The 17,497-nt window shown below is 39.5% G+C and overlaps 1 protein-coding gene across 1 annotated transcript in view; it reads right to left on the bottom strand.

Annotated features, from left to right (window-relative positions):
* The window catches only part of LOC137045183 (filensin), a 31,565-nt gene extending 16,225 nt beyond the window's left edge, over positions 1–15,340 (bottom strand). The window contains exons 1-3 of the mRNA XM_067421716.1: positions 14,958–15,340; positions 8,612–8,672; positions 6,133–6,228 (exon numbers count right to left, since the gene is read on the bottom strand). Coding sequence (XP_067277817.1) covers positions 6,133–6,228; positions 8,612–8,672; positions 14,958–15,340 — 540 coding nt within the window. The remainder of the gene's footprint in view (positions 1–6,132; positions 6,229–8,611; positions 8,673–14,957) is intronic.
* Between the last annotated feature and the right edge of the window lie 2,157 nt (positions 15,341–17,497).

Genomic DNA, 17,497 nt, shown 5'->3' with positions numbered 1-17,497 from the left:
ATATATATATATATATATATTCGGGCAATCGGCACTTAGTGTAAATAGACACTCCGATATTTTATATCCAATAAAAAGACATAAGTCATGCATAAACTACGATGGGAACGTATGTACAGAATCAACCACTCAATGTGCAACAAAAAACCTCACGTGACTTTGTCTCATTAGAGGCTGTGAATGGATAACTGGCCTAACCAGCGGACTAGCATCTCAAAATGTTGGTTTGATTTAAGACAGAAGTAAATAGCCCAAATCTAGGTTATAAAACCTGATGAATATGAGAGAGGACCAGCCTGCCATTGGAACCACACCATGAAGGAAATACAAATGGGTTTCGTCCCAAAGACACAATCCCCAAAGGAGTGTGGTAAGCAGCTAAGCCACCATGTAAACCTTTAGAATGGAGGGAGATAACCCTCTGGAGAATTGATCCTGCAGAAGTTCCAGCACTGAAACAACCGGGCAGTTAACAGAATCCAACTGATGATTTACTTCAGTTTCCTTGTGCAGTCAGCTCTGGATTAAAGCATGGTCTCAGCAACCTTAGTTAAGAGACTCAAGTCTATTGTTTGGTTGCCCTCCAGAACTACCAAGAGTAGAATGATCAGGGAAACTATGTGCAGATGCAGCCTCGGGCTAATCTGCACCTCCATATGAGCTCCAACACCTCGGGTGGAGTCTCCATTTCCTGAGCCATCCCGTGAGGGAAGCATCCATCCTAAGCTTTACGCGACAAGGAAGAGCTCCCAGCACAGGACCCTGGGACAAGAACCAAGGCTTCTTCCACATAACCAAAGTACGAAGCACTTCCACGTAACCTTGATCATGTAGAATGGGTTGCTCCTCAGGGAATCCTCTTTGTCTTGAGCCACAACTGCAAAGGTCTCATGTACAGCAGGCCAAAAGGTATCCCTTTGGATATGCCATCAGACCTAAGTTTTGAAACAGTTCGACAGTGAATCACCTATCGAGCTTCATCTTGCTTATGAGGATCGTACCAATACAAGCAGGAGACAGACGTGCCTGCATCGTTGTCAAATCCCACACCATGACTAAAAAAGTGTTTCTCTGTAATGGATAAAGCACACTTTTCTTTGTGTTCAGCTTTAATCCGCCATACTTTCAGGTGGGTGAGGACGACATCTCAATGCCAAACCATGCTACGATTCGCCACAGCACGCGGATCTAGAATTGGATGCAAGCCCCATCTTTGTTCAGAACAATAAAAAAAATGCCGGCTGTAAAACCGGACTGTCTGTCGGGGGGAGAAACACATTCTATGGTGGGCCCCATATAGTGATGTGTTAACCCCTTCCCCTTGGAGAGGATGCCCTTAGAATCCTGATGCCACTTCCATCAGGACCTCTTTCCAGTAGCCTTCTTGGAGATAATGACAATCCTTAGATCCGTCTTACCCCAAGAGGACTTTGCCACCCCTACCCCCAGTCTTTTAGTGGTTGCTCGGGTGGCGATGCTTTGCTTCTGTTAAGATGTGCTTGGCAGAAGTTTTAATGCTGCCCAAAAATCTACTAAGAGAACCAGTCTCTCGACTTGTCTCTGATGTGACTCGGGCGACCAATTCATTGTCTTGAAATGGATGACCCGCAGGAAATCACCGTCACTGGCGGTTGAATGGACTATGTGCTGACTCTACAATGGCAAGATCCGAGCCACTAGATTCTTTATCCAGACCCCTAATCTATGCGCTGCCTCTAAAAATGCAAGATCCGAGCCATTATATTCTTTATCCAGACTCCTTATCTATGCTCTGCCTCTACAAATGCAAGATCCGAGTCACTAGATTCTTTATCCAGACCCCTAATCTACACGCTGCCTCTACAAATGCAAGATCTGAGCCATTATATTCTTTATCCAGACCCCTAATCTACGCGCTGCCTCTACAAATGCAAGATCTGAGCCATTATATTCTTTATCCAGACCCCTAATCTACACACTGCCTCTAAAAATGCAAGATCCGAGCCACTATATTCTTTATCCAGACCCCTAATCTACACGCTGCCTCTACAAATGCAAGATCCGAGCCATTATATTCTTTATCCAGACTCCTTATCTATGCTCTGCCTCTAAAAATGCAAGATCCGAGCCACTAGATTCTTTATCCAGACTCCTAATCTACGCGCTGCCTCTACAAATGCAAGATCCGAACCACTAGATTCTTTATCCAGACTCCTAATCTACGTGCTGCCTCTACAAATGCAAGATCCGAGCCACTAGATTCTTTATCCAGACTCCTAATCTACACGCTGCCTCTACAAATGCAAGATCCGAGCCACTAGATTCTTTATCCAGACCCCTAATCTACATGCTACCTCTACAAATGCAAGTTCTGTGTCACTAGATTCTTTATCCAGACTCCTAATCTACACGCTGCCTCTAAAAATGCAAGATCCAATCCCCTAATCTACGCACTGCTTCTACAAATGCAAGCTCTGAGTCACTAGATTCTTTATCCAGACCGCTAATCTACACACTGCCTCTAAAAATGCAAGATCTGAGCCACTAGATTCTTTATCCAGACCCCTAATCTACATGCTGCCTCTACACTGCATGAAAAGTGGGATTTTCGTCAGTAAGCGGCACTGTAGATTGTCGTGGAAGTTCAGGTTTACGACTGCAGACGGCAATTTGCAGGCAACACCGAAAACTGCCATGAATTGTCAGAAATTGACGTGGGCCTTGCTTGGCAGCTGTCCCCCCCAAGACCCCCCTTCCCTTAACTCCAGGGGAGGTTTTAACATGTAAATGAACATGCTGTGAGCTATACAAATGCAAATCAGGGTCGCAGGAGTTTTAACCCATGTGACATTTTTCTAAAAGGTATTAACTTCCTTCTAAGAAAATCTCAGGCTCAGTATAGCCTAATTGTAAAATCTTAAACTTAAGCTTGAATTTATATATTTGATGAAAGTATTCTAGATTATTTATTGTGTATCATTTGCAATCAGTCCCCGTGAATTCAGTGCGACTCGCAATTTTGACCAATCACCGCAACTTTTACCAATCATTGCGGTCTCCTGCTAATAAGCGGCATCATACATCAGCAAACTTTATATATCATATATCATTGCCTGTCAAAATTAACGTTAACGCAAATTAATTTTAACGGCACTACATATATATATATATACAGGGGCTGACATTAACTTTTTTGCTCACCGGCCACTGTGGCCGAAAATCCCACTTTTCATGCAGTGCTACAAATGCAAGATCTGAGTCACTAGATTCTTTATCCAGACCCCTAATCTACGCGCTGCCTCTAAAAATGCAAGATCCGAGCCAATAGATTCTTTATCCAGACTCCTAATCTACGCGCTGCCTCTACAAATGCAAGATCCGAGCCACTAGATTCTTTATCCAGACACCTAATCTACATGCTACCTCTACAAATGCAAGTTCTGTGTCACTAGATTCTTTATCCAGACCCCTAATCTACACACTGCCTCTAAAAATGCAAGATCTGAGCCACTAGATTCTTTATCCAGACCCCTAATCTACATGCTGCCTCTACAAATGCAAGATCTGAGTCACTAGATTCTTTATCCAGACCCCTAATCTATGCGCTGCCTCTAAAAATGCAAGATCCGAGCCAATAGATTCTTTATCCAGACCCCTAATCTACGCGCTGCCTCTACAAATGCAAGATCCGAGCCACTAGATTCTTTATCCAGACTCCTAATCTATGCGCTGCCTCTACAAATGCAAGATCCGAGCCACTAGATTCTTTATCCAGACCCCTAATCTACATGCTACCTCTACAAATGCAAGTTCTGTGTCACTAGATTCTTTATCCAGACCCCTAATCTACACACTGCCTCTACAAATGCAAGATCCGAGCCACTAGATTCTTTATCCAGACCCCTAATCTACGCTCTACCTCTACAAATGCAAGATCTGTGTCACTAGATTCTTTATCCAGACCCCTAATCTACACGCTGCCTCTAAAAATGCAAGATCCGAGCCACTAGATTCTTTATCCAGACTCCTAATCTACACGCTGCCTCTACAAATGCAAGATCCGAGCCACTAGATTCTTTATCCAGACTCCTAATCTACGCGCTGCCTCTACAAATGCAAGATCCGAGCCACTAGATTCTTTATCCAGACCCCTAATCTATGCATTGCCTCTACAAATGCAAGATCTAAACCACTTGCATAAGGGTTTCTTCCTTCGAGAAGAAAGCCAACAGGAGCAGAGCTAAAACTTCTGATAATGGACGTTTTCTTTACACATCGGAGAGCTGATGTGCATGCTCACCAAACAAACAACGCATAAAACACATGCATCCCCACTCGTTAAGTAGCGAGGACACAATATTTGAAATGCTGTTTGTTTCACCATTACACCCCTGCCTCAATTTATATAATGTGCTTGAGACAAACAAACAATAGAGAATCACAGAAGCTGACATTGCGTTATATAGCTTCCTGGTCATGACGTCACCTGGCTATAACGTCCCGTCACACCATTGGACTGATTTCACACACGTGCTTCAGACGCAATAACATCAAGCTATTTAATGGAGTCTTTTAAATAAATGTATTATTGATATTCATACTTTGATTCTGTCTTAAGTGTATAACTACTATTTGGGGTCACTGGACAGCATCAAGCTTATTTACGAGCATTAAGGTTATTGCCACTACAGAATTATGCTTTTATATTAAACAATAATATCAGAAAGACTTCAATCACTTCTAAAAGCAGCATTTTGGCTGCTGTGTCGTATGTCTATGTTCGTGTGTGGATATGTGCTTCTGTGCTTCCGGCTGCTCTGTCAAAGTTTCTGGAATAATGTACATGTTGATGAGAATATTCTGGCATCCAGACGCTGAATGTGATGTACATCTCTGCTGATTAAACAGAACAGCTACACAATGGACTGTCACACTCTGCTGAGCTGGCCCAAGATGGCCAGCTCAGCACAAAAAAAAAAAAAAAAAACCTTTCAACAACATCAATAATACACAGAATTTCTGTGAAACAAGATATTCAATGATAACAAAAATGCTACACAAAACTCGGTTTTACCCAATGCACTGAAAGAATTTGGTGTAGTTTTCGGTAACACTTTATAATAAGTACAGTATAATAGTGAGTTCTTCATTCATTGTCAATGTAATTAACAGTGTTCTTGTTTATTTAGCTCATATATATATATAAAGAGTTATACTTTAGATTATGTCACAGAAAATTAAATGAATTACAGAAAGTGCTTTAACCTCCTAAACTCCAAGGACCATGATCAGAGTCCGGAATGACATCATCAAGTAAGTACATACTTTACATGTTAAATGTCTGTGGAGGAACTCATGTGGTACCATTTGAAAGCTTATATGCATGACTTTGGCATGTATTTTATGTAATTTAATGGTTTTCTGTAAAATGACACTGGGATGTTGCATGTACCACTGTATTTAGGTATGTGGAGACATTTTAGATAGACATTTAGATTTGGGTAGGCAGAAATTACCTAAAAAAGGTAATATTGCTACTTTTTGAATAAATCTTCCATACAACATGATACAGACAAATTAATTTGTTCCAGTATTTGCTGTCCTCTAGTGGAAACAGCTAAAACTGTCTGCAGGGTGCTAGAGCACACAGGGCCTGAGTTATACATTCAAAAATTAACTTCAAAGGGTTTCCTAAAGACATCAAAATTGTGTATTTAGACCACTGTATGTGGATATGGGAAGCTTCCCAATATGGATCGGCCAAATCCCCAAGAGTTTTTCTCTCAGAAATTGTGCATTGCAAATTACAATTACAAACAAAACCCAAATAACACATTGAAATAAATAAATGTGAAATTTTGAAGTAGAAAAACAGGGTCATTTTTTATTCATGTTGACTCACTTCTGAGCAAGAGAGATGGAATATTCTTTTGTAAAGGAATAAATGTAATTTCAGTTTGATAAGAAGGAAGCGCTCACTTTTGTGTGCTTTAAAACATAATTAGTTTCAAAGGCTTTTATTAAGTGGATTTACTGAACTGTGGTGTGTCGTTCTGTGAACACTTCTGCTGGCAACTAACAATTTTGCAGAAAACCTTTGAGAAGCTCCTTGAAAAGACAGAAGTGTAAATAGGGCTTATAGTTGCCTCCTACCTTCTTGTGCCTCTCTTTGGTAGCGTTGATGTCGTCTTGCAGGAACTGAAGTTGGATTTGATCCTCGAGGTTCCTCAATAGCACCGTGTCAGCCTCCTGCAAACACAAGAGCAAATAAGGAACTCATAATGGAGACTTTCTCTGGAGAACAACTGTGGTGGTGCAGTTACTTGGAAACTCCTATGAAAATGATTTTCTATAAATGGCTTCTAGCAATATGCCTATTAGCCCTGCTACATTGTACTAGATTCAGATAAGCTGTAGTGGATTCCCTATGGGATTATTAAAGCAATGAAGCACTCCAAGGGTATGCATTTGAGAATTTACCACAGGTAAGGGGTGACCTTAACCCAGAAACATACTTGACACAAGGACGCAAATGCCTATCCAGCACATTTGAGAGCATGTAGTTTCCCCATATTCTCCAATTATTGCGGCTCCTCTCTTCCCAGTCTGTCAGTAATTCTGTTTAGTTCCTCTCCCTATAGCCTAGTTCACACTGCCCGGTTTTAGCCCCGATTTTGACTCGCTGACAGGTTTTGCGAAATCGCCGACAAATGGTCGAAATCATAGGCCAATCTGTGCTTGTGGACGCAAGTGACTATTACGCAGTGTGAATGATCAAAGATGCAATCAGAGAGAATTGCTGACGCCGGTGGGATATTTGGCATGCTAAATATCTGGACCTGTTGGCGATTCAAACTCCTGCTGTGTGAAATGAGTTCTGACTGAATATTACATCGGCGATAACCGACAGCCAATGAGAGAGTGAGATTCAGGGCAGCGGGAGGTTCAGAGAGGGGTTATAGAGCAGAATATCAGTATTTTAATAAATAAAATATATTCACAATTCTATCAAACAGAAACAAAGGCCAAATATTTTCACATCCAGCCGCAGCACATTACAAAATTATTTATGTACCTCAAACTGTCTTTGCAGAACACAATCTTTTGCTCCCTCTGTCTCTCCAGCAATTTCCTCCGCCATAATCTTTTATCCTTTTCTCCACAAATCAGCACACATACAATTTGGAGCAAACTTTGTGCAGTTTATAATTTTTAACAACAATTCCCGCGTTGTTAACTTGTCACATCGCACGTGTGTTTAGTTGGGAATGTTGGGAAACGTAGTTTGCGCACCAGATAGGGAGAGTTGTCGGCGATTCTTCCTCTTGCACAGTCACGCAGTGTGAACCCCTCTGTGGCCGATCCATCTGCCAGTGTGAACACAGCAGCGACTGAATGGTACCCCAGATAGTCATGCAGTGTGAAAAGAGCAGTGACCCGACAAGTTTGAAAATTGTGTAGTCTGAACTAGGCTTATGAAGCCCCTCCTTCTGAAAAGCACACTGTGCTCTGATTGGTTGGCTGGAGCAGTGTGTTGTGATTGGTGTTTGAGAAATGCCCCACCACTTACCATAACTGGCAGTTTCAACACACTACTATAGCCCCTTTCACACTGCGATTCCGGCAAACACACCGATAATGCGACCCGGCATTTGTTCCCGGGCCGCTAGATTTGGTCCATTCACACTGCCAGCGAAATACCGTAATATATGCGCTTTCACACACAACCCATAATGGTCCCGGATAGAGTTGACACGTGACAAGTGATCTCAGCTTCATATAGTAGTAAGGAGCGCAGATAGTAAGGAGTTCCGTGGTCTCGACTTGGCATTTAAAACACAGACTAGCTCTTCTGGCACTACAGGGTCGTATTATTAAAAAAACAAGCTCTAGGAGTCGCACGATAACTACGTACACATTGCGGCATTAGTTTTGGCTTTTGTTCACACAGCGCTCGTCCCGGATCAAACCCCGCAATGTTACTAGGTCCCCGACCCGGGCCGAATTCGGTAATCAATGCCGGGACGTGGTTGCTTTCACACAGAAGGCGACCCGGCAATGCTCCGGGAATATTGCGGGTCTGACGTGCAGTGTGAAAGGGGCTTAACTAATTCTACCAGGCCCCGCCCTTTATTCTGCATATGAATTATTATAATGAAGAATATTGTGACGTGTTTGTTCCTGGAAGAAACTCAAGACTACAATGGAGGCGTTTCATGGAGTTCAGACACTGACACAGAAAGAGAGAAGAACTGCAACATTACACACTAAAGAACAATAAAGATATCTGTTTAATATTTGGGTAACTTCCACTTTAATTAGCGTCCATTACAGTAGTTGACCTGAATGTGTTATTGCAGAGAATGCAGTGTGTTACAAAACTGTAACAATGCACAAATTCAAATTTATTTAGAGCATGTTTCTGGCCTTAGGCTTAATGCAAAGCGTGTTGAGTAGCTTAGAGTATTGCATTTATATAAAATTTATAAATCTCATGAGTCTGTTTCATCGATTTGACTGCGGTTTAGAGTTTGAGGCGCTTCAACTTCAGCCTTCGGCCGAAATGCATGATCTCTTGTGGATTATTGCTTTATAATCTCCTGAGAAACTGCAGGTCACAGTATATCTGTACCTTATTGAGCTGTTCCAGCGTGCACCGCAGCTGCTCTTGGTATTCACATTCATTTCTGTATCTGTGGACAACAGAGAGTGTTTCAAATACAGTTCATCACAGCAATCATGCATGTTCACGGTTTTCATTTCAAGGCCTTATCGAGCTGCTCTGATCTGTGGAGTCTGATGTCATTTCTTTTGTCCATAATTCAGAGGTCTCTTGGGTGTTATGAAGCATGTAAACTTGACTGATTCTCCTTCACTACACCCTTGACCTGTGGAAAAGTTCAAAAAATAAACTTCAGATCTCTCTGGACACAGCAACCGTTGAGCACCTTTTCATGGTTTCACTTTAACTACTGTGTACTTACATCAAAAAATTGTGTTGCTATTGAGGTGGATACGGGTAAGGTTAGGACAGGTGTGGTAAAGGTAGGATTTAGGGTGAGTTTCAGGTCAGGTGTAAGGTCAGCAGTGTAGCAGTGCAATTATAGATGTTATTACAGAAATAAATTATACAGATGTAATAATGTGCAGGTATATTTAAATGTATGTACAGTTTATGTACACAATGGGCCTCATTTATAGCCTGGATGGCAACCAAATTCAGCCCCGCCCCCAAATTTGAGCTCGGGCAGTTCGGTCTGGACTTGATCCATAGAGGAGTAATTATTCCTGAACAGAAACTGTTTGGACCAATGAGATCATCAGGACGGGCTTTAGATGATGGACAGATGAATTTGTTCTAATCCTAAACGGAGAGCTTGGGCTGAATTTGTTCTAATCCTAAACGGAGAGCTTGTTCATATCTGCATTCACCTTCACTATTTCTCTCAGAAATGATGATTGTGTTGGTAAGTACTCTATGTATCCTTAAATTCTTTTTTTTTTTGATCTCCGGAAAAAAATGGGGCTTGTGGGGGTAAAATGTGTGTTATTTTGGCAAGGTTGCCTGCAAAAATTTGCATTCCTGGGTCTATATATTATATAATTAAGGTTGCTTCAACCCGTGGACATGGAAAACAACCCGCTAGAAAACTCCAGACTTGGCAACGCAGTGCAGTTGAGTTCTGTTGACATTTGACAACTAACGTTATGCGTCGCTCCGTTGCTCTGATTGGTTGTAGGTCTTTCCTGGTTGGGTTAAAACACGCCCCATAATCACAGCCCAATGGAGCATCAGACTCATATTCTGACCAGAGCTGAGTATGACCACGTCAGGCTAGCTCATTTATGAAATGTAAGCCTCAAAACATTAAATTGTTCGTAAAGGATTGGAATTCATTATCATACTCACGTTAACTATCAAATCTGATGTTTACGAAGTGTTTGTGAATCCAGAGGGGAGTTTTCGGGAAGGTCCATTTCATGCGCAAATTACTGAATTTAGTCATGTTTAAACCTTTGGTTCTCTTCATGTGGCGGTCAAAAATTACAGAATTCTTTTTTTTTTTCTTCAATGAAATGAATGTACTATATTTTAGTTTGTTAAAACAATTTTTTTTTAATATTTAGAAATTTTTCAGGGATTTTATGGTACTAAATTATTTTTATGCTGTACTATATAAGACATTTTTTTTTCCAGGACCATTTAACATTTTCAAATCATGTTCATGATTTTTTTTTTTTCACATAGCAAAAAAATGTTTTTTTTACCAGAGCACCAGAGGCTTAAGATAGTTTCAGGAATGAGAACCATTATGTGCATTGTATCAATGGATTAATTAAAATGTTACTACATAGTAGTTAAAGACACTTGATATGCGGAATCAGAACTTCTGAATATATTCCGAGTTTTAAGGCACTTAAACATAAACTAACAAGCTGGAAATCAGAACTTTGTCCTATTCTATCTGTTTTTGTTTGTTAGTTTGTTTGTTTTTTGTTTTTTGTGGAAGCTTGTTTCCACCACAGAATAAAACATTTTAAAAGATGATTGCGACTTTTTTCTCAGAATTGTGTTATAAAGTTACAATTCTGACTTTATATCTGTAATGAAGGATCCACTGATGGCAAGCGTAGATGAACCCAAGAGCAGTTTAATGATAAAACATGAACAGATACAAAACAAAACGATGACTTTAACTTGATGACTTGAAACATGAACAGACACTCACCAACAGCAGGTTACATATAACAAAGAAACACATGGGAACATGGCAAATATGAGAGCTAAAATGCACACCCTACTAATGACAAGACAACACAAGGGACACCTGTGAACAATGAAACAATGAACAAATCAGAACATGACAAAATAGAACACACAACAAAAAAAAACCCACAAAAAAAAAACATCTTAGGCGGAGCAATGGGTTGATGGCTTGGAGCCATCTCTGGACATTGGTCAGGGGTTGGAGAGATCCATTGACTCTGGATGTGGACAGCCATCTTGGGTTGAAACGCTGGGGAGGCAGCCATCTTGTATTGAAACTCTGGCGCAACGGCCATCATGTATTGAGACTCTGGGGTGGCAGCCATCTTGTAATGAGACACTGGGATGGCGGCCATCTTGGATTGAGACTCTGGAGCGGAGGCCATCTTGGATTGAGACTCTGGGGCGGAGGCCATCTTGGATTGAGACTCTGGGGCGGAGGCCATCTTGGATTGAGACTCTGGGGCGGAGGCCATCTTGGATTGAGACTCTGGATTCGTGACCATATTGGCTTGAGACTCTGAGGCGCCGGCCATCTTGAATTGAGACTCTGGAGCGGCAGGTACTGTGGGATTGTGGGGCTCCTCCAGAGCTCCCATTGTAAACGAGGAACCACTCAACAGAAGAGCAAGGTCAATATATATTGCCAGAAGTCAAGGAATTTTCCCCCAGGTAATTTAAACCGAAGGGGATTAAACGTCCATGGCAAAACATGTTCTTCAGAGCCACATCATTAAAGTCCACCAGGTGTGAAAGTTCACAAAAGTCCGCCACATAATCCTCTAGCGGACAATTGCCCTGGCTTAAGCACAGGAGTGAACTGCTGGGTTCATGTTGAGGACTAGCTTTCTGTAAGGAATGATCCACTGATGGCAAGCGTAGATGAACCCAAGTGCAGTTTAATGATAAACATGAACAGACACTCACCAACAGCGGGTTACATATAACAAAGCTAGACAAGGGAACATGGCAAACGTGTGATTTAACAGACACTCTCAATTCTGACTCTATATCTCACAATTCTGACTTTATATCTCACAATTCTGACTTTATATCTCACAATTCTGACTTTATATCACTCAATTCTGACTCTATATCTCACAATTCTGACTCTATATCTCACAATTCTGACTTTATATCTCACAATTCTGACTTTATATCTCACAATTCTGACTTTATATCTCACAATTCTGACTTTATATCTCACAATTCTGACTTTATATCTCACAATTCTGACTTTATATCTCACAATTCTGACTTTATATCTCACAATTCTGACTTTATATCTCACAATTCTGACTTTATATCTCACAATTCTGACTTTATATCTCACAATTCTGACTTTATATCTCACAATTCTGACTCTATATCTCACAATTCTGACTTTATATCTCACAATTCTGACTCTATATCTCACAATTCTGACTTTATATCTCACAATTCTGACTTTATATCTCACAATTCTGACTTTATATCTCACAATTCTGACTTTATATCTCACAATTCTGACTTTATATCTCACAATTCTGACTCTATATCTCACAATTCTGACTTTATATCTCACAATTCTGACTTTATATCTCACAATTATGACTTTATATCTCACAATTCTGACTCTATATCTCACAATTCTGACTTTATATCTCACAATTCTGACTTTATATCTCACAATTCTGACTTTATATCTCACAATTCTGACTTTATATCTCTCAATTCTGACTCTATATCTCACAATTCTGACTTTATATCTCACAATTCTGACTTTATATCTCACAATTCTGACTTTATATCTCACAATTCTGACTTTATATCTCACAATTCTGACTTTATATCACACAATTCTGACTTTATATCTCACAACTCTGACTTTATATCTCACAATTCTGACTTTCTATCTCACAATTCTGACTTTATATCACACAACTCTGACTTTATATCTCACAATTCTGACTTTATATCTCACAATTCTGACTTTATATCTCACAATTCTGACTTTATATCTCACAATTCTGACTTCATATCACACAATTCTGACTTTATATCTCACAATTCTGACTTTATATCTCACAATTCTGACTTTCTATCACAGAATTCTGACTTTATATCTCACAATTCTGACTTTATATCTCACAATTCTGACTTTATATCTCACAATTCTGACTTCATATCACACAATTCTGACTTTATATCTCACAATTCTGACTTTATATCTCACAATTCTGACTTTATATCTCTCAATTCTGACTCTATATCTCACAATTCTGACTTTATATCTCACAATTCTGACTTTATATCTCACAATTCTGACTTTCTATCTCACAATTCTGACTTTATATCTCACAATTCTGACTTTATATCTCACAATTCTGACTTTCTATCTCACAATTCTGACTTTATATCACACAATTCTGACTTTATATCTCACAACTTTGACTTTATATCTCACAATTCTGACTTTCTATCTCACAATTCTGACTTTATATCACACAACTCTGACTTTATATCTCACAATTCTGACTTTCTATCTCACAATTCTGACTTTATATCACACAACTCTGACTTTATATCTCACAATTCTGACTTTATATCTCACAATTCTGACTTTATATCTCACAATTCTGACTTTATATCACACAACTCTGACTTTATATCTCACAATTCTGACTTTATATCTCACAATTCTGACTTTATATCTCACAATTCTGACTTTATATCTCACAATTCTGACTTCATATCACACAATTCTGACTTTATATCTCACAATTCTGACTTTATATCTCACAATTCTGACTTTCTATCACAGAATTCTGACTTTATATCTCACAATTCTGACTTTATATCTCACAATTCTGACTTCATATCTCACAATTCTGACTTCATATCACACAATTCTGACTTTATATCTCTCAATTCTGACTTTATATCTCACAATTCTGACTTCATATCTCACAATTCTGACTTCATATCACAATTCTGACTTTATATCTCACAATTCTGACTTTATATCTCACAATTCTGACTTTATATCTCACAATTCTGACTTTATATCTCTCAATTCTGACTTTATATCTCTCAATTCTGACTTTCTATCTCACAATTCTGACTTTCTATCACAGAATTCTGACTTCATATCTCACAATTCTGACTTTATATCTCACAATTCTGACTTTATATCTCACAATTCTGACTTTCTATCACAGAATTATGACTTCATATCTCACAATTCTGACTTTATATCACACAATTCTGACTTTCTATCTCACAATTCAAACTTTATATCTTTCAATTCTGACTTTATATCTCACAATTCTGTCTTTATATCTCACAATTATGACTTTATATCTCACAATTCTGACTTTATATCTCACAATTCTGACTTTATATCTCACAATTCTGACTTTATATCTCTCAATTCTGACTTTATATCTCTCAATTCTGACTTTCTATCTCACAATTCTGACTTTCTATCACAGAATTCTGACTTCATATCTCACAATTCTGACTTTATATCTCACAATTCTGACTTTATATCTCACAATTCTGACTTTCTATCACAGAATTATGACTTCATATCTCACAATTCTGACTTTATATCACACAATTCTGACTTTCTATCTCACAATTCAAACTTTATATCTTTCAATTCTGACTTTATATCTCACAATTCTGTCTTTATATCTCACAATTATGACTTTATATCTCACAATTCTGACTTTATATCTCACAATTCTGACTTTCTATCACAGAATTATGACTTCATATCTCACAATTCTGACTTTATATCACACAATTCTGACTTTCTATCTCACAATTCTGACTTTATATCTCACAATTATGACTTTATATCTCACAATTCTGACTTTATATCTCACAATTCTGACTTTCTATCACAGAATTATGACTTCATATCTCACAATTCTGACTTTATATCACACAATTCTGACTTTCTATCTCACAATTATGACTTTATATCTCACAATTCTGACTTTATATCTCACAATTCTGACTTTATATCACACAATTCTGACTTTCTATCTCACAATTCAAACTTTATATCTTTCAATTCTGACTTTATATCTCACAATTCTGTCTTTATACCTCACAATTCTGACTTAAATCTATTAAATGGGATATTTGCATATCAGAAATCAAAAAGTTTTTAACTGTTAACTACGACCTAATAGGCTCCTCATCCGTCAGATTTCCTCACCTGTTGTTGTACTCTTCCCGCATACGTTCGGCATCTTTCAGCTCTCTCTCCAGCTTGGCCCGGGCTGACCGCAGTTCTCGGATGCGCTGTCTGTTGACGCTGATCTGCTCACTGAAAGCCTCCTCCAGTCCTGGCGCCTCCTCCATGCGCTGCAGCGTCTCCAGCTGTTTGTGGGACACAGCATTGCGCTGCTCCAGAACGCGCGCCCGGTTGATATAACGCGCGAATCGGCTATTCAGCTCCTGCAGGTTCTCCCAGTCCGGGGCGGCTGCTCTCGGGAGTCCGGAAGGCAACTCCGTCTCCGGGCTGCTGGGCTCCTCGAAGACATCGGACTGCTCGTACTTTTCCTTGCGCACCTCACGCTGGTACCTGGACTTGAACATACCGCGTTTTGTTATGTCACCTCTGCAATATTCAACTGAGTGCTTTACCCCTCAGCACCTTTAGTGTGTGAAAACTAGGGTGCTCACCCTCGGCTGTCTCATGCTAGACTAAACTCTGCCTGTCCGGGCCATGGGGACAAATGGCTAAAACACTTTTCATCCTGGTGCCTCACATGGTGAGCCCTATGGATTCTTCCAGCGGAGTCCCGTGTGCACAAGGCCAGCAAAACACCTTTATTGTCAAGGGCTTTGCCATGTACAATGATCTTTTGAGTTCGGCTTTTGTTTCCAAATCAGCTGTTCAGTCTATGATCACAATGATACGCTTCCACAGGCCTCTGTTTGACAATGAAAAATCGCAAAGCATGCTGTTTTAGGGCACACAAAACATTCGACTACAGTCTGGCAATGGCGCACACACAGCCAGTTCTTTATTATGTATCATGTCAATACATCCATTGGTGTACCTGCTGATAAACCTCATGAAATTGATATGTTATTACATGGAAATTGGATTTTAATTACTCTAAGGTGAATTCACTTCAAAGGCACACTTCAATTACACTTTACATTAGACAGATTTAACTTAATTTCCAGATATGTATGAAATTCTTTGTTATGTGGAATAGAGATTGCCAAGACGTGACCAACTGGAACGTAAAGAATTATGGGTATGTTTTGCCAGTTTACATTGCCTGACATAGCAGGCTAGTGTTCTGTCATGAAAATAATAAAAAATTAGAGAGAAAAACTGAATATAATCATACAAAATACAGCTACTAATACAAACAAAACATCTCTGGTTAACTAGAAGAGCATAATTTCATTCGTTTGTTAAATGAGGCGATCTGGCGCTCGTTACCGCTGTAATCACAGACGCGGATTTCTCTTGCATACTGCAGTCTTCACACAAACGAGCGCTTTAATCTAACGCTTAACGGCGTCGCAGAGATTTTCTGTCTATTCTGCTTAAATCAGGAAACATAATTCACAAAAATTGTCCCTGCTCGATGTCCAATGTGATGATATTCGTTTTTTATGATGAAAAAAAAACGAGGGCAGATTAGAAATGAGAACCTTTGACAAGCTTAACAATGGACCATTAGGATAAACAAAGTTTGCGACTCTATGCCTTTATTCACGTGAAAAATCTTGGTACTTTGTGTTTGGATGGATGAATTGAACATGAGATCTATATCAATAAAATTGTTCTTAAGCTTTATGCCACTTCTATTGCGAGAATGACTATTGCAGTTTATAACACAGCAGGTAGACGGCATCTTGAACACTGCGTTCTTCCTCCATGCAAATAAGAAGTCTGGCGCTGGTTTGTGCCGCGGGTTCCCAAAATGCTTTGCGTTTACCACTGTGAATACGTCATTGTGACGACACATTAGCGATCTCTATTGTTTTTCCATACTATGGAAGTCAATGGTGCACAACTGAACTCCATTCCTGAAAGAAATTCATACAGATTACTGTAGATTTTGGGACAAACTAGCATGTAATAACATTGTGCAGTTGCATAGTTATGTGCATTATGTCACCATAAACTGGCCTGTCAATCATCCGGTCATCCTCATTTACATATACTTCACATTTTATTTAATTAAATTTACACTTACTATACTAGAGAGAAAACAAGCAGCACGTTTATCGGCTAGTTGTGGATCTTTTATGCAGAGAACTCTTTTAGATACATGTAAAAGTTAAACATGTCTGTTTTGCTATTGTTCTGTGTGTATTTTTTTCGTATAAAATTCTGCAATATTGTGACACTGAAGACTGGAGTAATGGATGCGTAAAAATCAGCTTTCACGGGAATAAATGTAAACGCTCAGAAAGCAAACGCTCATTATCATATCTGAATCTCAGCTCTTTACACTCAGTGATACAAACAGAAACGATGGCGTGGGTTTGACTGTCTCAATCTCAGCAGGAAACCGCGTCTCCTCCACATGAACAACACCAACCAAACTCTTCCAGTCTCAGAGACGACTACAGTGAGTGAGGGCGGGGCTAAGAGACGCTGATCAGCCAATGAGTACCATAGAGAAGCATTATGCAAATGTGTTAAAAACCTATGTAGATCGAACAGGAAGTGAGACTGGAATTACTGACGACTCGCTTCAGTTCAGAATCGCTGCTTTCTTTCAG

This window comes from Pseudorasbora parva, chromosome 17, assembly GCF_024679245.1.
Source record: "Pseudorasbora parva isolate DD20220531a chromosome 17, ASM2467924v1, whole genome shotgun sequence".
NCBI lineage: Eukaryota > Metazoa > Chordata > Actinopteri > Cypriniformes > Gobionidae > Pseudorasbora > Pseudorasbora parva.
The sequence above is the reverse complement of the archived record's forward strand: the minus strand, read 5'-3'. Positions and strand labels throughout refer to the sequence as shown.